The sequence below is a fragment of the Podarcis filfolensis genome (assembly GCF_964270895.1).
Source record: "Podarcis filfolensis genome assembly, chromosome: 4".
Classification (NCBI taxonomy): Eukaryota; Metazoa; Chordata; class Lepidosauria; order Squamata; family Lacertidae; genus Podarcis; species Podarcis filfolensis.
This window is the reverse complement of record NC_139607.1, coordinates 63,734,650-63,755,424: the sequence shown is the minus strand read 5'-3', so window position 1 is coordinate 63,755,424 and position 20,775 is coordinate 63,734,650. Positions and strand designations below refer to the sequence as shown.

Below are 20,775 nucleotides of genomic sequence, written 5' to 3'. Positions count from 1 at the left end.
GGCAGCTCACAAGATAAAAATAGATAAAAGCACAAAAGAGATACAATGGTACAGGGTTACAGACACTTCAGGTTACAGACGCTTCAGGTTACAGACTCTGCTAACCCAGAAATAGTACTTTGGGTTAAGAACTTTGCTTCAGAATGAGAACAGAAATTGCGCAGCTGCAGCACAGCAGCAGTGGGAGGCCCCATTAGCTAAAGTGGTGTCTCAGGTTAAGAACAGTTTCAGGTTAAGAACAGACCTCCTGAACGAATTAAGTTCTTAACCCGAGGTACCACTGTAGTTAAAACAAAAACAAAACAACACCCTTTCCCCAAACACATTTAAAAGGCTGTAGAATATTAATCAGCCAAAAGTCTGGTTAAAGGGGAGCATTTTTACCTGGCACCTAAAAGAAATACAGTGGTACCTCGGGTTACATACGCTTCAGGTTACAGACTCTGCTAACCCAGAAATAGTGCTTCAGGTTAAGAACTTTGCTTCAGGATGAGAGCAGAAATCGTGCTCCGGCGGCGCAGCAGCAGCGGGAGGCCCCATTAGCTAAAGTGGTGCTTCAGATTAAGAACAGTTTCAGGTTAAGTACGCACCTCCGGAACGAATTAAGTCCTTAACCCAAGGTACCACTGTATAACGAAGGCACTGGATGGACCTTCCACAAATGGGGAGCCACTGCAAAAAAGGTCTGTTCTCATGTTGCCACCCTCAAAACTCTCTTGGACGAGGCACATGAAGAAGGGCATCAGAGGATGATTGCAGAGTCCTGTCAGTTTATATGGGGAGAGGCACTCTTTGAGGTATTGTGGTCCTGAGCCATTTCAAGCTTCATAGGTCCAAACCAGCACTTTGAATTGGACCCAGAAGCTAATTAGCAAGCCAGTGCAGTCCAGCCAGGATCAGTGTAATATGTGCAAACAGTCTTGCCCCGGTGAGCAACCTGGCTGCTTAATTCTGCACCAGCTGAAGTTTCCAAACCATCTTCAGAGGCAGCCCTACATATAACGCTTTGCCGTAATCTAGCCTGGAAGTTACCAAGGGTTTAGGCATTGCAAGGCCTGTCTTTGTGCATTACAGCAGAACATGGGAGCAGTCAAGTTGCTGTATTGGGACTAGTCTCTTTTTTACTCTTTCATAAAGAGTTGGGTGTGAGCAATGTGGTGACTGGGTTTGCTGAATGACGCCTAATTGGCCAGATTGGTAAAAACAAAAAGGGATTCCAGCGACCTCCAAAAAGATCTCTCCAAACTGGTAAATGGGCATTGAAGTGTGAAGTGTAGCTCACCACAAATGATATTACATACCTTTGAATGACAGCTGTTGGGGAACATGAACAGGACAGTGCCATTGCTAGGGCCGGCCCTAGTGTTAGACAGCTGCCTCAGAAAGCAGATCTGCAGTATCGGTTAGTTATTTTAAGTCATGGTGATTATGGTTGTTGTATTTTTACTGCCGTTGTGATGGAGGGACGCTTGTGGGACTTTTCTGCTTCAGGTGCCAAAATAAATTGACTAGCCTTGGGTACTATACACCTTGAGCTGAGTGTGGAAGCGCATTTGCTTCAGGTAGCTAGATGGTTTGGGGCCAGCTCTGGCTATTGCACAAGGGCTTCCCTTAGGCCACTGTGAAAACAGAAAGCTACAACGATCCCGCAGGGGTCTCATACTCTTAGGTTCAGTTTAGTGTTTGAAGGGCATTCTCTCTGCAAACAAACTATAAATACTCCTGGAAACCTCAGCTGTGTTTTACTGCATATTTTCAAATGCCTTTTCAGTATAAAACCTGTAGTGGAACTCAGTGGCCTTACAGTGCAGTGCTTACAGAATGTCTACCTAGCCTGTTCATTGCGGTAAGTGGTGCTAGGATTGTAGCCCAAGTCTTGTAACTTCACATCAGATTAATTGGACTAGCGATGGGGGGTGGGGTGGGGGTGTACGTGTGCACGTATGGGCAAGGTTGTCCTGTGATTCGCAAGAACCCCTCTGTATCTTTTTCATTTTTGCCTGTTGCCCTCCCTTCTCTTACATCAAAAAGGCCAAATTCTGTCAGAGGCTCCGAAAACTAGGGCAAGCTCTGGGAAACTTTGTAATATTTCATAAGTTCTCTCCAGGAGAAAGCTGTCTTTGAAGATTGCTAGCCTCTGGGGAAGAGTGCCTTCAAAGTGGGACAAAGCAGCCTTTGACTGCCTCCCCTTCGAGCTCAGATGTGGTAACCCATGGGACTCTTTGCTGGTTTTGGCGCTGCTCTGCGAATCGTCATTCTGTTTCCCCCTCTCCCACCCCAGCTCCCCTTCAGTTCTTGACCAGTTCCTTCTGCTTCCCTCCCATTTCTTTTTTAAATAGAATGTTTTGCCAAGGGTGTCTTTGGCAAGATTAATCATCTTAATAGTTGAATTATGGGAGGCGAGCCTGTGTCCTGCCTCTGTAGTTTATCCCTAGCAGAGAGCTTGCGGTATTTGATCTGATTTTCTCTTTCTTTAATCTTGCAATATAACATGGGAGGGATGTTGTTGTTTTTTAAGCCTAAAAGATGAGATGTTTCGTGTCTGGCACTTCTGCCCTACAGATCCAAGTATTTTATGAGAGCTAGGTCACTCTAGGGGCAGGAAGCTGAGGGTGCATCTTCACCAACATACTTATCTTAGGAATTGGTTGCCCAAGGGGTGGTGTATCCAGTCACAGATGGAGTCATTGCTTAGCCCAGGCTTCCTCAACCTCTGCCCTCCAGATGTTTTTGGTCTACAACTCCCATGATCCCTAGCTAGCAGGACCAGTGGTCAGGGATGATGGGAATTGCAGTCTCTAAACATCCGGAGGGATGAGTTTGAGGAAGCCTGGCTTGCAGTTCAGAGTGTCTTGCCTGCTTACATGGCTGACTGAGGAAAATGCAATTTGCACCAAAGACTGCATAGCCTTCCTATTTGCTCCTTGCAGCCCATGTGGGAGTGATCCAGGACAAAGAGGTGTGGCCCTTTCCTACTGAGTATACAAACATGCAGTTTTAAATTTGTAATTAATTAAAATTAATTTAATAAATTAATAAATTAATTTAATAATTAAATAATTTGATTAATTAATTTAATTAATAAAAATAGAGTGCTCTTACTCTGGTTCCTCTTTGACAGTGGAACGGACTCCCTCGAGGGGGTTGTGGACCTTGGAGGTTTCTAAGCAGAGGTTGGATGGCCATTTGTCATGGATGCTTTAGTTGAGATTCGTACATTGCAAAGGGTTGGACTAGATGACCCTTGGGAGCCTTCCAGCTCTACGATTCTGTGATTCTCTCAGATAGAATAGGGACTATAAAGGAGACAGATAGCATGCCACCCAAAACTATACACCAGCGAAGCAAAGTTGAACAATGTGTCTGCAGTTATAAAAATACAGTGGAAGTGGGAGTATTGCTTTGTTCTTGGGTTCAGATCTTAGCTAGCAGTGGGCTTGCTTAGGTGCCTTCTGGAAAAATAATGAAATTTTCCGCCTGTTTAAAAACAGGAATGGTGACTGCAGAACTTTCACTGTTTTGTGACCATGAACTCATAAGTAATAAGTAAATTTTTATTTATACCCCGCCCTCCCCAGCTAAACACAATCAAACAATTGATTAAAATACAGCTTAAAAATTAGAATCAGGATAAAATTAAATGACTGCCCATGAATTACAACCATAGAGGTCAGGAACCTCAAGTATTCATCAGGGCCAGCTATCCATGTTGGTCCCACATGAGCCAATAAAAGGGCCAAAGAGGTACAGGGTCCCATAGGGGGGAGGTCAAACTGGGCCCAGACCAAAGGCCAGGCGGAACAGCTCCATCTTGCAGGCCTCGCGGAAGGACGTCAAGTCCCACAGGGCCCTAGTCTCCTGCACATTTTTTTTAAAAAAGGGAACACCTAAGTGAAAGAGCTATTTAAAAAACAACAGCCCCACACTGAATACTGTTATAGCCTGTTCTGGTGACTCTGATAAAGCCCCCAAACTACTAGTACAGTGGTACCTCAGGTTACATACGCTTTAGGTTACAGACGCTTCAGGTTACAGACTCCGCTGACCCAGAAATATTACCTTGGGTTAAGAACTTTGCTTCAGGATGAGAACAGAAATTGTGCTCCAGTGGCGCGGTGGCAGCAGGAGGCCCCATTAGCTAAAATGGTGCTTCAGGTTAAGAACGGACCTCCGGAACAAATTAAGTACGTAACCAGAGGTACCACTCTACAGGCATAACAGAGCTGCTTGCCAACTGCAGATGATTCCAAAGAAATGTAACTGTGTGTGTTGGCCACTTGTAAGTCGGAGTTCCTCTCCTGTGTTGCAAGAGCAAGGATGTGTGAGGAGGGAGTCTGAATCCCTGCGGACAAATTCCAGTAGATAATTACATTTCTCCTTGCCAAATTCCCTCAGTAGCTTCCGATAAGGTCATTCTTCACTTCTTGGTCCCCAGACGGCCTCTTTTGTGTGTAGAGAGATAGCAATTGCATTCTGCCCTGGGGCCAAGGGAACCATAACTGCTCACAGCTAATCTTAAATCCCATATTTAACATGTTTTGACTTGTTACACCTTGCCAAGTTTAAGCAACCTTGCTGCTTAGACAAAAAATAGTTAAAATGGTGCAGTAGCAGGTGGCATTGGGAATAACCTAATGTCCACATAAGCTGTGCCTAATGCCCTTTACTATTTTTGCTTAACTTCTCCTTTGCTCAACTCCTCCAGGTCACCAAGTGATCGTGTAGCAATTGGATTAGGAATGAACGGGCATAAGTATGATTTCCTCTCAGGTCCTTGCTTTATTTCCCCAGAGCTTATTGAGCAGGTGTTGCGGAAAGGCTTTGGTCTCCTGGCATCTCAGCAGCAGCCACTGGTTAACTGTGTTACTCCACACGTGAAATTGGTTTGCTGTGTAGGGGAAGCTGCTACAAGCTGAGCCACCTGAAACACAGAAGCAGCTATGGCTTTTGATGTGCTTGGTGTCTCTGTGCCTTTCAGATACATCTGCCCAAAGCAATGTGCAGCTAGTGGCTCTTCACATTGTCTCCCTGTTCTTTATTTCTTGGTGCATGGCATGTTTCTTAGACAAGAGCTGGTGTTCAGTCATGATTCCATCGCTGACTACAATGATGCAGGCAGAAATAAAACCCCAAATTTGCCACCCATACGTGTCAGTGTATAACTCAGCATGGAATATGTCCTTTTCCATAACGCTGATGTGTTTCTGGCACAGTATTATGATAGGTGTGCATAGTTTCTCCTTTCAAACCTTGGAATAACTGGTATTGTGTTAAAAGTTCAGAGGCTCAGAAAGCAGAGCTAAACGTGCAGCCAGCTCAGTGCTGAGTTTAACATGGGTTGGAAATCAGTGTTGGCTCCAGGATATTTGTTTGTTTGTTTGTTTGTTTGTTTGTTTTAGATAAAGTTTCATTAAAAAAATTTCACAGTACAATAAAAGACACACCAACTCACACCAAGATAACAAAAAGAAGAAAGAAAAATATAAGATTCTCTATCACAAGTATATCCCATTTTTTGTCCCATACAGAAAATGATGTACCCTCCCAGTTCTCCCCTTCCCTGTCTCTCACACAAGGTCCTGCAAACTATCGATCATCTTCATCTGCATGCAAATATAACAAGTAGGAATATTAAGAGAAATCCTTCTGAGCCTGGATAGCTCACTTGGTTTGAGCATGGTGCTGATAACACCAAGGCTGCAGGTTCAATCCCCGTATGGGACAGCTGCATATTCCTGCATTGCAAGGGATTGGACAAGAGAATCCTCAGGGTCCTTTCCAACTCTACGATTCTCTGAAATAATAATAGAATGCCGAAAGACAGAAAGATAAGAATAATAACAAAATACTAAGAGAAAGAGAGAGCGATAGAAATGACTTCCAGCTATCCATCTGTCAGTTGTGTTAGCAAGTGTTCCTCATCCTAATCCGATGTTCAGTTTAGAGTAATATCCATTTATTCCTCCCTCTGCTGATGTTTTCCCAGTCTTCAATCCAGGCAGCGCTTACTCATTCCTTTTGCTTTCCATCCAAGAAGTCCAAGAGAGGTTCTTCAGTTATATGTAATTATAAGAGTCATGGCTCCAGGATTTTGGTTGTTCTCTGTCTGACAAGGACCCTGAAATTGGAAGCGGTGAGACATGTCTGATCTCACTACCCCACGGAGCATGCCCTGCCCACCATTTGCAAGATATGTTTTTAGCTGTTCCCAATATAGTGGTACCTCAGGTTACAAACACTTCAGGTTACAGACTCCGCTAACCCAGAAATAGTGCTTCAGCTTAAGAACTTTACCTCAGGATGAGAACAGAAATCGCACGCTGGTGGTGCGGCAGCAGCGGGAGGTCCCATTAGCTAAAGTGGTACCTCAGGTTAAGAACTGTTTCAGGTTAAGAACGGACCTTCGGAACGAATTAAGTTCTTAGCCAGAGGTACTGTACATGGGCAGCTATAATTGAAAGAGGGGGGCTTATGGTGGCGCAAAGGGGCCACCCCCAACTTGGTATGAACAATAAACCTTGCAAGGTCTGTCTTTTGCCAGCACAGACAGCTCATTAGCTCAACCATTCCAGTCTGGAGAAGCAAACACCCAGCATGTGAATGCAGAGCAGAGACTGCCACATGTTTCCATCTTATTACAACTCAGAGGAAATAAAATGGAAGAGGACTTCAAAAATCTTGAATGCCACAGCAAAATGCCCCCCCCCCAAAAAAACACCAGAGGGGCAGATAGCATGCTCAGCATGTGCACATGTGTGTGAACACACACCGTGGCTCTGCTGGAGTGTGTGTGTGGTACTTTATTAGCAGATATAGGCTGCCCATTTAACATATACAGTTACTATAGCAACTGAGGTTTCCTTAGCAACAGTGCCAGAAAATAATCCGGTACCAATTAAAAATAAACTGTTAGCAAGGGAGGGGGGACAGCAGTAGGAGGAGTAGAATTTCTGTGAATTGGTTCCTTTCCCTTGTTGCTTTTTCATCCCAAGGACTCCCAAGCACTGGCAGAGACATGAAATAACGTTTTTCTTCTTGGCACCAGCCAGGAAGGTGCACTGGGTCACGTTGCCCCCTCTTGGTGGCTGAGGTTATTCTCCTAAAATTAATAAGGTGGAAAGTATCTACTCAGCAGTATGAGCCTAAGCCTCCCTATTAAAGCAAGCTCCCTAGAGAGAGGAGATGAGGGCTCCTTTCCTCTATATGTCATGTCATTGCAGAGCACAGCTATCTAGTCTTTATTAGCATACTGATTAAAGCCAGCGGCAATATAGGCTCCAGGGGAACTTCTTAATGTGTTGCCAGGATGCATAAACCTTGCATGCTGTATTAGGAAAAGCAAAGTTCTATTGTCACGAGAGTGCTTTTTTATCAGAATGTTTTGTGCCTCACCTTATCTCCATTCCCTCCAAAGCAGTCTGGCATGGAAGGGTTAACGGAATTGGGGAGCTTTTGAAAGACTCCAGGGAGGGTGCCCTCTCTCCTTTTGAAACTTGTAGCAATGTGCTGGTGTCAGACTGTGTGTGTGTGTGTGTGTGTGTGTGTGTGTGTGTGTGTGTTGTTCCATATTATATCAACTTTTTTTGTCTTCGGTTTCGTTACGATGAAATCCCAGACCTACAGTTAGAGAGAATTGTGAGTTCCATTTTTGGTAGTGTCTGTTCCTCCAGGGAACAGTTTAGGAACAGACACAAGTGAGATGGGAATTGCATTATATTTCCTGTTTTGCCCCTGCTGTAGGATTCTCTGATATATTTTTTTAATGATCAATGAAGAACTGTTTATAAAACTTGGGATGATCTACATATTGACATGGATGGGTACAGTATACAGGGGTTTCTAAAACACCCACACCCACCCACCCACACACACACACACACACACACACACACAATTATCCTTTCAATCTCACAGTTAATTGTAAAGTCTGCTAAGAGTTTGTTTACATGATTGGTTATCCTGGAATAATTAACTCCTCAGCTAACTCCATCTTCTGTTTACTGACACATTCAGAGAAGTTAATCAAGGCTGAAGCAATCTTAAACGGAAGAAAAGTACGGTGTTAAAAAGAGGTTCCAGTTACACACCTTTTTGTCCTAAGAAAGAAACACTACAAAATGATAAAGTGGTAACTCGCATCCACAAAAGCTGATCAGATAAGAAAATGAGGGCTGAGCTAATGCCAGATGTGCAAGTCTAAAAAATACATGAAAAAGTAGAGAGAAAACAAAGCACAAGGCAAACATAACTAAGCTAAATGCAGCAAGCAGCAAGAAGTTTATGGAGGTGATGCTCAAAGGACTTAGCCTAGGCCTGGCCAGCCCAATTAAGATAAAAGACGAGAAAGAGAGCACTCTATAGGTAGGTAGATGTAAGGTTGGCAGTTCAAATCTGCCTGACGGAGTGAGCTCCCGTTGCTCTGTCCTAGCTTCTGCCAACCTAGCAGTTCGAAAGCATACCAGCATAGGAGATAAATAGATACCGCTCTGGTGGGAAGGTAAATGGCGTTTCTGTGCACTCTGGCCCTTGTCACAGTCCTCTGTGCACCAGAAGTGGTTTAGTCATGCTGGCCACATGACCCAGAAAGCTGTCTGTGGACAAACGCCGGCTCCCTCGGCCTGAAAAGCAAGATGAGCGCCATACCCCATAGTCGCCTTTGACTAGACTTAACCATCCACGGGTCCTTTACCTTTAGGTAGATTTGTATAAACCCAGGTGTGAGGAACCTCACAGCTGGGGGCAAACGTGTCCCCCAAGTCTCTCTCTCTCTCTCTGTCACTCAGGGCTCTCCCCAAGCACTGCGGCTCATCAGTCCAGCTCTGTGCCCTTATTGGGTGCTTTTGTCTTTCTGGGATGTGCCTTTGAACTGGGAGAAACACCTATTGCTTGCTTTGGTGGAACATGGAACAGGTGTGCCTGTATGTTGTAGAAACCTTGTGGCTGAAATGTAGCCCTCTGTATCAGGCATAGGCAAACTCGGCCCTCCAGATGTTTTGGGACTACAACTCCCATCATCCCTGGCCACTGGTCCTGTTAGCTAGGGATGATGGGAGTTGTAGTCCCAAAACAACTGGAGGGCCGAGTTTGCCTATGCCTGCTCTGTATGAAGGCAAATCACATCCATAGCTTCACCCACTTTTGCTTATGGCCTCGCCCAACACTGGCATGTATCCCCTGGAAGGATGGCCTTGGGCCCAAAAGGAGTTCCCCACCTCTGTAAACAGATGCAGATAGAATAAGAAAGAAAGAAAGAAAGAAAGAAAGAAAGAAAGAAAGAAAGAAAATTCCCAGACATGGTGAATTTTGGTGAAAGAAAGGCACTCTTCACATGTGCAGAGGCATCGTATACATAGGTTGGAATGAAAAAGTAAACAAATAAAAATAATTGAATAGTGGTGGTTGTTGTTTGCCTTAAACTTTCTGTCTTTTGTGTCCCCCCCCCAATCCCCTTCCCCCAGTGACAAAGCTGCAGGTCAGCAAATCCAAGCGGAGCATCACCCTTGTGGAGAACAAGCCCATTCCCCTGAACTGCTCTGTCAAGTCTCAGACCAGCCCGGACTCCCACTTTGCCGTCCTGTGGTATGTCCACAGACCATCGGACACAGACGGGAAGCTCATCCTGAAGACCACCCACAACTCTGTGTTTGAGTACGGCACCTATGCTGAGGAAGAGGGGCTGAGGTGGAGGCTGCAGTTTGAGAGGTCCTTGTCCGGGGGGCTCTTCAGCCTCACAGTCCAGAGAGCCCAGGTCAGCGACAGCGGCAGCTATTACTGCCACGTGGAAGAGTGGCTGCTCAATCCCAACCATGCCTGGTATAAGCTGGCTGAGGAAGTGTCTGGCCGGACGGAAGTCACTGTCAAGTTGCCAGGTAATATCTCACTTGCCATGTCTGAAGCTTGCCTAAGACTTCATGTCTATAGCTGTTTCCTGAACCGCAGCAACTTCCTGTCTGCACACTCTGCCTGGCAAATTCCCAAAGGAAAGTTAAGCCTCTGTTCCTACCATAAGAATGTATGTTGGCCCCACTGCACGTTTGCTGTACAGACGCATCCGTGCGGGAGTGTCACTGTAGCCCCATTTCCATTCTTCCGCACGTCACAGGAACTTTAGGAGAGCAAATCTGAGAGAAAGAAAGGGCAATATGCCTTCAGTAAATTCTCGCAGCAAAATCATGTTCTCCTGCATATTCGTACTCTGGAAACCTATGTATAGCTCAGGATCTCCTGCTTCTCAATAGCAGTCAGTGGGGCATCACAGACAGGGTGGTGTTGCTCTCTTGCCTTCCCAGTGCCAAGCATCCATGCCAGTTCCCGAGAGAGAGGAGGGCAAGGCATGGGTTGGCTCAGCGCAGTGCGGGCTTGACCGCAGGAGCATCTGAATAGCTCCACCACCATACCCGCACTGCGCTGAGCTCCCCACACTTCCCCCCCTCCCACTCAGGAACTGGCATTGACACTTAGGGTGGGGAAGGCAAGTGAGCAACACCACCCTGCCCTGCCTGCACCAGACTGCAGCTTTTGCTATTCGAAAGTATTTCAGGACACAACTGAAAATACTGTTTGCAGACTGTGGTTCATGGGGAAAGCCTATAAACGGCCTTCTCCAGCCTAGCTCATCACCTGGATGTTTTAGACTCCAGCTGCCATCAGCTTTGAGCCAGTGTGGGAAGATGGGAGTTGTAGTCCAAAACATTGGGAGGGCACTAGATTGGGGACGCGGGTGGCTTTGGGCTAAATCACAGAGCCTAGGGCTTGCCGATCAGAAGGTCGGTGGTTTGAATCCCCGCGATGGGGTGAGCTCCCGTTGTTCGGTCCCAGCTCCTGCCAACCTAGCAGTTCGAAAGCACGTCAAAGTGCAAGTAGATAAATAGATACCACTCCAGTGGGAAGGTAAACGGCGTTTCCATGTGCTGCTCTGGTTAGCCAGAAGCGGCTTAGTCATGCTGGCCACATGACCCGGAAGCTGTCTGCGGACAAATGCCAGCTCCCTTGGCCTATAGAGCGAGATGAGCGCACAACCCCAGAGTCCCCGACTGGACCTTTACCTTTACCTTTAGGTTGGGGAAGGCTGTTATAAAACCTCTGGCTTTGAGAGTGCCTCTGTTTCTGACTACAGGAGTCTAGATTTTCATGGCCCTGGTGCATGAGCAAGGAAGTGTTTCCCCCTGTTTGCTCAAACAGGTTTTAATGGAAGGAGACGGTCTTCTATGCCTCTGAGATGGTATCTCATTGATAGTGATCAGATGGAGAGGTATCTGTTTGCTTGGGAAAGCTCTGTGTCAAATTCCTCCCCTCCTGTACACTTTAATTTTATTTATTGCCTGGGTCCCAGTGGTGATGTGGAGTGATGGTTTCTGTTCTCATGTGCTGAGCTCTTAGAAATGAGAGTTTAATGAAGAGGGAAGTTGGCTGCTAAGGGGCGATCCTTTCCCTGACAGGAATGGAAAGTGAAGGAAGTAAGGAAGTGTTGAATAAATCAATGAACCGCCAGCCAACAAACAGAGAGGCAGAAAGGTGAGGTCTATTATAGAGTAGAGCCTGGGAGGGGTGGCAATTCCCAGCAGCTAAGCATTGCTCCAGAAAGCTTTGTGTTGACATCTAAACATTTTGTCCTTGAAGGACAACCTGCTTTTTCATATCAGGCCCAGCAGAGTTGGGAAAGAAGAACAGGTCGCAGTTTTGACACAGGAAGCAAAGAGGAAGGAGCCAGGGCCGTTTGCTTTCTCATAATTGAAAAATAATCCTCAATGTTACAAAAGCACATAGGGGAGTTTCCCACAAGTTAGGCTGAGACCTGAATTTCCAGGCCGTACAATATCAGGGTTTCTGAGTGTGCCAGGGATTCAGTAACTGGCCCAAGGTGTGGCTAGTCCTCAGTAACTAGCTGACGCTGCATTTGGAGAGCTTCAAGTGGTGTTTAAGGCTTTCACTGCGATGGAGTACATTGTGGCATTTTGCATTTCAGTCCTTGCATTTGTTGAAGTAAGTCCTCTGAATCTCAGTTCTGTAGAAAGAGGTGAGAAGCCTGCAAGAAAAATCAGAGCCCATGCTATTCAAGAAATCACATTGTCATGTGGTTGGCACTGTAGAGCAAATCACACTAAATCGGTATAAAAGAGCTCCAGGCAGCCAGTCTGGAGGAAGTTGTGTCCAATTAAGGCCAGCTGTAAAGGAAGTTCCTAATCCCTGGTGATGACCTGCTGCTGATATTCCAAATAGTCTGGTTTGGTACATTTGCAATCCCTAAATCTTATTAGTAGGTATTGTGTCTGCAGATTGCATGGAGGACAAAAATGCCTTATTGTTCTTCCGCTTTCAGGGCCACCCTGAACTGTACGGAGCACAAAGGAACCCAGTGACCTTCCCCTGGAGGGATCTCTTTAGATTAATACCATTAAAAGCAAATATATAATGCTGAGCTGAAGCAGTATAAAACAAAGACTACTGCTTAAGTCCTGTTGCATTGTCAACTGGTTTTCTTTTTAATTTTATGTTGTTGCTTTTCCTCTTCTCCCCCCCCCCAAAAAAAACCCCCCCAAAGATAACCTTTTGGAAGTGAACCAGACTCAGAAGAACATCACAATCCTGGAGAATGAATGGGTGACCTTAGAGTGCCTGGTCACCAACCGGAGCAGCCAGGCTTCCCAGTTGTCTGTGGAATGGTATGTGTGGAAATCTGGCCACCCGGAGAAAGAAGCAGTGCTCAAGCTGACTCGCCAGGCCACCCTGTTATACGGAGAGCTGTCAGCCCTGAACGATCTGAAGAGCCGGCTGCGCTTGGAAAGCCCCTCTCCAGGCCTCTACCTGCTCACCATCCAGAACATGACAGTGCAGGACAGCGGGACCTACGACTGCCGGGTGGAGGAGTGGATACTGGGTCCCACAAACGCATGGTACAAACGGGCAGAGGACCTGTCTGGGCTGACAACCATTGTGGTGAAACAGCCAGGTAAAGTTATCTGTGGGTCCGGGGCTTTGGGCCACCAAGAAAGAAAAGCTCAATCACTGCTTATGGTGAGGGAACTTGCTGTGAGAAACATCCAGCTGCTATGTATACAGAATGCCTCTCCCTACTGCACACCATATAGATACAGGAACTGCAGCTTAATATTTGGAGAAAGACAAGTTGCCTAGGCTGACCATTTAGGGGCAGCTGTACCTTTGTTCTCTCCCTACTTCTTTCCTCTCCCCTTTCCCCCTACCCCACAGTCCTTGCTCCCCCTTCCAGGTTTTGGGAGCTTTTTGCCTCCTCAGTTATTTTTCCGTTTGTTCTGCAAATCTTGAGGTTTTCCCCCAAGCATGCTTTTACCACCCTCTTGTGCATGGGGTGGTGCTCTTTTGGCTACATAAATATTGGCACTCACCCTTTAAGCTGGGGAATAGGAGTAGGGACATGGTCAATATCTTTCACCTTTCTTTTTCTGCCTAGATTCATCACACCTTAACATTTGCAGCTAAGCCACTAGGATGCAGCTGGTAATACACACTTTAGCTTCTTCAGGACCCTCTACAACCTCTGTTCTAAATATGAAACAGGGAATGCAGTCGTGTTCCAAACACAGAGATCCCTTACTAGGATTTTGAAATTTGCCATCTCTCTTCTCTGGTACTGAGGAAGGATCTGTCATCTCCTTCCCCCTTTCCAAGGTCTCTAAGCCCCTAAACCCCTGAGCTTGACAAGAGCAAAGGAAGCTTAGGCATGTTTTGAAAACAAGGTCATCTTGTTTTGATTTAATGCATTTAAATGGGTTTTTTTGGGGGGAGGGTTATAAAACAGTTTTCTGTTTACAAATTCACATTGGTTTGTTGTGATATTGTGTGTGAGTTAATGGGAGATAATGATATGCTTTGGGTGCTTGATTGGCTGCTCAGGTTAAGATTTTAACCTCAGAGTTCATAGGAAGGAAAGGTGAGGACACAGTCATTTTGACTGGTGAGATGTCCATGTGGAAAGTTTGACAGTGAATTTACTGGCAACACAATTTCCCACAAGGGTAACGTTTTAAATTAGGTAAAATGAAAGTACAAAAGAAATTTCTAAGAACTAGGGAAATAATGTGGCTTTGAAGTGCTTAAATTAAGTCTGTACGCATTTCAGTCACAGCTTCTAACGTGCAGCACAAGTTTAAGATGGTGAAATTTGGCCTCTGAAATACCCTTCAAATTGGTGCAGCTGCTTGCAGATGCCTCTCACAGTCCCTGTGCGCTTCAGTCAGACTGGTTGGTGCCTGTGGAATGTCCAAAACGTAGCTTGCGATTGAATAGGATTTTCCAGGGCTGAGGACAGGATTTGCAAGCCAGCTCTTGGGAGAACGTGAAAATCTTATCACTAACATCTTTGCTAGAGAAACATTTTTCAGGCCAAAGAAGAAAGAGCTAAGTGTCTCTGTGGGGAAAGAGTTGTCTCCAGGCATTAGTAATTGCGAACGCTGCACACATTGCAACTAAGCTTCCAAAATCTTCCTTTTGGGCTGAAGGTTCTCAGATGACCTGTTACAGCCCCAAGATAGACCAACGGTTCTAATTTGAGGGTGGAAACCTTAACAGCTACTTTTGAGTTGTGAGGAATAGGAAAGAGGTGGTAGGAATCATTATGCCCCATAAACTTTTTGACTCACTCACAAGATTTGAAAATAATTAAATGTCTTTGTACACATCAGGAATTATTTGTCCTGTCCATTTACTTTTATGAATTCTCTGCTTCTCCCAAAACATCCTTTGAGGCCGTTGATTAGATTTTCCAACCCTGAGGCCAGTGAAATAGTACAAACTCTGAAGGAGGGGAAAAGATTGATGAGGCTTTATTAATATACAGTTGGTTGTATTCTTAATTATATAAGAAATGCTTTTGTTTTTTAATAAGTGCAATGTGAATGTGTAAGTATTGCCGTATTTCTAATAACATAGCTTATATCCCCCCCCCCTTATGTCTTGGAGCAAATGATACCAATGCACTATATCCCTCTGTTTTTGTATGTATTGAGCAGTCCTTGTGCCTATTGCTATGTGCTAGGGCTTATGAAATTCCACCCTTGAAAGTGTTTGGCTGATTTTGGTGCCAGTTCCTGTGTCCCAGGAGTGGCATCTCTGCTGCTCGCTTGGGTCCTATCCCACACAGCTCTGGTAATGGTGAACAAGACGTGGGGGTGGGGAGGGGCTGTGTTATAAATATGCCCTTACTGCAGCCCTTAGTCATGATCTCCCTCATTTGAATGTTACTAGAGGTGTCAGGAGCCTAGTAGCCATGCCCTTCCTGTTAATGCAGATACCACCCTTCAACAGGATACCTCAAGCTTATTTGTAAGCTACTCTAGGAGCTCTTTCTGGCTGGAGAGCAGAATAATTTTTTTTGCAGAATCTCGTTACATCATGACTCTCTATAATGGTGGCTCTTGGAGTAAGGAATAGGCTGCACAGCAACTTCTTCTCTTTCCCAGAGGGTGTCTTGATTGGGACAGAGACATGGCCTTCAGCTCATTGTCAGCAAGTTGCAATCAGTGTAATAAAAGAGGCTGCACAGTCCCGCCCATTGCGTTGTTTGCATCATGGGCTTACTCTCTTCTCAAACCCTCTGTTTCCCTACAGTTCCTTCCTTAACGATCTAAGAGTATGCAGTGCATCCATAAAGGCTGCTCTTTTCAATTTCTCCTCCCTCTTTGGATCTGTTAGTCCTGAAGACGGGAGAGAGCCCTCACAGGCAAACTCCGTTCCAATTTAAGGGAGATTAAGTCCTTCTTAGCTGGCCAGTGATCAGGCCTCCTGAAGAAGCCATGTCTGTGCATTTATGTCTGTACAGTGAGAGAAGCTAACCAGTCTCTGTGCATGTCCCCACCATTTTCAGATGCCTCGTTGCAAGTGGACACAACCATGGCCAACCTCACCGTGACGGAGCAGGGGCAGTTCCATCTGGATTGCAACATCCTCTCCCTCTCCAGCCGGGACTCCCGCTTTGCCGTGACGTGGTTCAGCGTGAAGATTAAAGAGAAAAGTGGGCCTGCTGGTCGCAAGTATGCAGAAGAAAGGGAGGCCTTGTTAAGAGTAGGCCAGGACGCCATCTTCAGCAGAGAAGCCACCCCCTGGGAAGGCCGGCTGCGCTTCCAGAGGCTCTCGGCTGTGCTCTATCGGCTGACTGTGTTGCAGGCAGGGGCTACGGATGCTGGCAATTACTCCTGCCGGGTGGAAGAGTGGCTGCCCAACCCCAGGGGAGCATGGTACAAACTCGCAGAGGAGGATTCCGGCCTTATGGCTGTTTATGTGCAAGACTCAGGTGAGGTGATGGTGAGCATTTTAGGAGGGGGTAGATTTTGTGTGTAGAGGCCCAGGGGCAATACGGCTTGAAGGGAGCGAAATTGGCTAAGGTTTTTCAGAATATCAGCTAATGGGGAAGATTTTGGAATTTCAGTTTTATAGGGAAGCCAGAACTTAACAGAGACAGTGGTTCTTTTGGTTGAGAAGTTCCCAATTTGGCAATGCTGTCAGGGCTCGCTCACCATTGATTACAGTTGGGCCTTAAAAGGCATGGGCTTGGCTGAGTCTCCTTATTCTTAGAGAATGTCCCGTTTCGCATCTTGCCATAATCCCTCAGCTGTTCCTGGTAACACCTGCAAATTATGTGTTTAGGGGTTGAGAATTACATATATCATGCTGCATGTTGCGAGGGTGAAACCATATGGAAGTTCCAAACTTCACTGGGTGGAGCATAGAAGCAACTTGCAGAATAATAGTGACTGTGGCAGTCTGTGTAGCTGATTAACAGCTGAAGCTTTCCTTGAATCAGCTGAGAGGGGCGAGTATGTATTGTGATGACACTGAACGCATGTCTCCTGCAGCCCAATGAGGCACCTGTTGCATTCCAAAAGTAGGACAGCCCACCAGCTTTCAAACAGAGGCTTTGTAATGAGTGTTAAATCTACTGTTATGAAAGTGGGCAACCTGTGGCCCAACCCAAGCTGTTGCTGGGCTACAACCTGCATCATCCCTGACCATTGGCATGCCAGCTAGGGATGATGGGAGTTGGAGTCTAACAACAGCTGGAGGACTACAACCTCCCTCCTCACCTCTGTGTAGCAGGAGCTCTCTCTTCATGCTCTAGTGGCCCAGTGCCAGGCAAAATAAGCATGACACTCCTCTTGTTCTCCAAGGCTCGGCTCAAGTTTACATCCTAAAATTCTGAGTATAACAGGCTGTAGCCTTTGCATTGTGTATCCATGTGTGTTTTTTAAACAGATTAGGGCTAGGAAAGAGCCCTTTTCATAGGAGCCGAGAATCTAAAAAAATCATCCCCACTTTGGTACCCATTCCACAGGGTAAACAAAATAAAACTTTGGTGTATTGAGGCAGAAAAGCCAAGGGGAAAAAATGGCAGCTGCTTCGCATAGTTCGGCTTGTCTTGGTCCCCCATTTAAGCCGCCATTGCCTTTGCTTAGTGGCCATTAGGCTCAGGTGCTCAGAAAGTGAAGTTTCATTGCTCTGAATGTTTTAACTCTTCCCCCCTTCCCTGTGTGAACTTCTTCCAGGCTCGTCTCTACAGTCCGTCATCTGCTCCAATGACTCCCTCTTCTACTTTGTGTTCTTTTACCCCTTCCCCATCTTCGGCATCCTCATCATCACCATATTGCTGGTGCGATTCAAAAGCAGGAATTCCAGCAAGAATTCTGAAGGCAAGAACGGAGTCCCCTTGCTGTGGATCAAAGAGCCACACCTGAACTACTCGCCCACTTGCCTGGAGCCTCCTGTCCTCAGCATCCACCCAGGGACTATAGATTAAAAGTGAGAGACCCACAGAGAGGTGAAGATGCACCTGGAACCCAAAGGAAGTGTTTTTGTTGTCTTTTTATTCAACCTTTGTACTTTTTTGGATCCCAACTCAGCTCCACCATGAGGTCCCTCTGAACTTCTGGGACTGGAAGAACTCAGGCACCCCAGAATGCTTGTGAAGACCCAGCCCAACTGCAAAGGGAGATGGAAGGTCCATGTGTTCACTGTATATAGTGGTTTTTTCTAACTGAGCTTTCCCCCTCCATCAGTTCTCATCGGTTGTCCTTTGCCCTGTAATTCTGTTGCTCAAAGACACACAATATTCTTCTTGTATTATTATGCAGAGGACAATCCCCAGAGTGCATTGATTTTGTTGGAGCTCTCGTTGTGCCAAAGTTGGGCGCGTTGTTTTTCGAGGAAGCTTGTTTTATCAAATGGGCTGGGTTTGACAGAACTTGACCCTTGGTATTGGGAAAGGGCCAGAAAGGACTGAATGGTCTGCCTATTGCTCTGGGAGAGAATAGAACCAGAACTGCTCCTATAGTCCAAGCAGCAAGTAGTTCTTCCAGGGCAGAGAGCCTCTGCCACCTCCCTCCATCTCCAGGTGTTTCTGATTTGTTTTGGGGACAGAAAATGCATATAAGGTTGTTTTGCCATTGGCACCACAACTGAATTGCTTGTGCCACTTGCAATCCAACAACGGCCTGTGTGTGTGTGTGTGTGTGTCACTGAGGTACAGCCCATGAGCCTTGATTCCCCCCCAGTACTGCTGCCTATACACAGTTCTGTTTACTAGAAAGGCATTTGGTTGCCCTCTGGGTTTTATTAAACCCCACTGCCACGCCTTTGGAAACTGCAGGGGTGGAAACCTGAACTTTTAAAAGACATTCAAACTGACCAAAGTAATGATTTAGGAAGTGGGGAGGTGGCTGCCTCTTTAAGTGGGCCTGGCTCCGACTTGGTTCTGGGATACCGAAACACAGGGCAGAGAATGTGTGGACACACTGACCCAAGTTTTACTTCCAGTTGCACTAACTACCCCAAGGAATTTTCACCAGGCAAGCAAGGGCCTCTGAATAGCCTCCTCCCTCTCTCTCGTTATGTGTGTGTGCCATTTTGCTTCTTCAGCTTTATTTCTCCAGGTGCAGCACCCGTCACCACCATTCCTCACAGCCCTGCAGAAGCCACAATAAGTGGACTCCAATAAGTGGCCAAAAAACAAAACCATCCCTACTGTTCTTTCTGTGAAAGACACGGTGTTAACAATGTTGGGGCTCAGTAAAGGCAGGGTGTCTACTTTCTGCCGCAGTAAGCCAGCTGTGCTCCTCCTGTGCTGTTTTGGATATGCTTGTTATACCTGGTGGACCAGCACTCTTACATCCCCTCGTTCTGGTCTCTAGGATAAGGGGGGAAAGTTGTGCTTTCTAGAAAATGGCTGTTTTGCTGTCTTCCTAAAAGTCTTCCTGGCAGCTAGTTGCAACCTTTGTCATGAGACAACTGAATCTGCGCAAGGGCACATGCTGCCAGCCACACATGCCAGTCTGCTTAGCTGCTTTGGCAGAAGGCGGATGGGGGGTGGGCAGCAGAGCGCACTCTTCCCGTGGAGTGGCATCGTAAATTTTGATTGCCCCTATCAGAGCATCTTGTGGAGATAAACGCATTTGCTTTAATTAATGGTGCTTTGCGAGTGGTGTGTGTCCACGCAGAGGTTTTATGTCACCCATGTGTTCCGCCAGGCGGCTGGTTGCACATGTTCACCTCACTTACTCTCTGGGTAAACTTGCTGTATTTACCCAAGCTTTAATGCTTCTTCAAAAAATCATCTTCTTTCCTTCGCAAAGGAGGGCTTTGTAGCATTCCAGTAAAGCATTCAGAATGTTCCCCGGACCAAATCTGCCTCTGCAAACTATTATTCCTAGATTAAAAACCCCCTCCGTGCGTGTAACTTGAGAACGCACACACCCTTCCACCCTCCTTGCCTTCCTAGTGTATTCAGAAGGGAGGAAACAAAAAAAGTGAATGGGAATGAAGAGCAAAGCAGAAAGAGAGCCCCTAGGTTGTGTCTGTTGTTTTATAAATGTAAAATGTCCTGTACATATACTGCTTCGGGGCAGGAGCTCTAACTCAATTCAGCTCTTAAAAAGGAAACAAGTCAGCAAGATGATTTCCTGCCCTAAAGAACATTGCTCTTTATCTTCGCGTTGAAAAATCTGTTGTACTGACCTAGTAGCATCAATGCTTCTCTATATAACCAGCAGTCCTTCCCTTCCCCTCCCAGCTCCTTCTGTCTACGGAAAGCTGTCCCACAGCGGCCTCCAGTGGCCAGTCATTCCAGTCTGTGGCTGTGGACTCTTGGAAAATATGCAGGTGTTTTATCAAAGCCAGTAGACACAAGTGGGAGGACTGTCCCTTTAGCAGCACCGATGATCACACAGGTTACCTTGCAGAGGACTTGTCCATTACGCTGCCAAGTTGCTGCCCAGTTTTAGGATCTCGTTTCTTTTCAAAACGTTGGACACTGCCTATAAGAAGCTTTATGGACAACTTTTTCTCTGCCAATAAACCCAGAGGAAAAAGAACAAGCTACCTTTGCATGATGTGGGGAAACAGTGTGGGATTTTTATTATTATTATTATTATTAAAGAACTTTGTACCATGTTGCACTAAATGTTTTATACATTACACGAGAGAGCTGTAGTAAACTGTGTTGAAAGTGTGACTTCAATGTCCTGTGTTGATGGCTTTGAGGCGCTGCTACCAGAGCTTCCCTCCTCTTCTCCCTGTTGATGCCACCCAGCTGTCAAAAGGACGACTCCCTACCAGTGCCTGCAATGTCAAATTGTATGCTTAAATTATCGCAGGCCCCGAGGTTCTTGCTCTAGCCATGCACTTGGCTCAGCTGCTACACATGGGAGCGATTCCTCATGAATGAGCAGCTGTCACATGCACTGCCAGTGCCAGTACTTGGACCAGTGCCTGGCCCCAGGCGCTGCCAAGTGGCCTAAGATGAGAGCCACC

At 46.2% G+C, this 20,775-nt stretch overlaps 1 protein-coding gene across 2 annotated transcripts in view; it reads left to right on the top strand.

The window, feature by feature from the left end:
- The window catches only part of IGSF3 (immunoglobulin superfamily member 3), a 118,049-nt gene extending 97,573 nt beyond the window's left edge, over positions 1 to 20,476 (top strand). For both annotated transcript variants that reach the window (XM_083611491.1, XM_083611490.1), the window contains 4 exons: positions 9,459 to 9,869; positions 12,542 to 12,949; positions 15,842 to 16,267; positions 17,517 to 20,476. In XM_083611491.1, the coding sequence (XP_083467617.1) occupies positions 9,459 to 9,869; positions 12,542 to 12,949; positions 15,842 to 16,267; positions 17,517 to 17,767 (1,496 nt within the window). In that variant the 3' untranslated portion in view covers positions 17,768 to 20,476. The remainder of the gene's footprint in view (positions 1 to 9,458; positions 9,870 to 12,541; positions 12,950 to 15,841; positions 16,268 to 17,516) is intronic.
- The last annotated feature ends 299 nt before the right edge of the window (positions 20,477 to 20,775 follow it).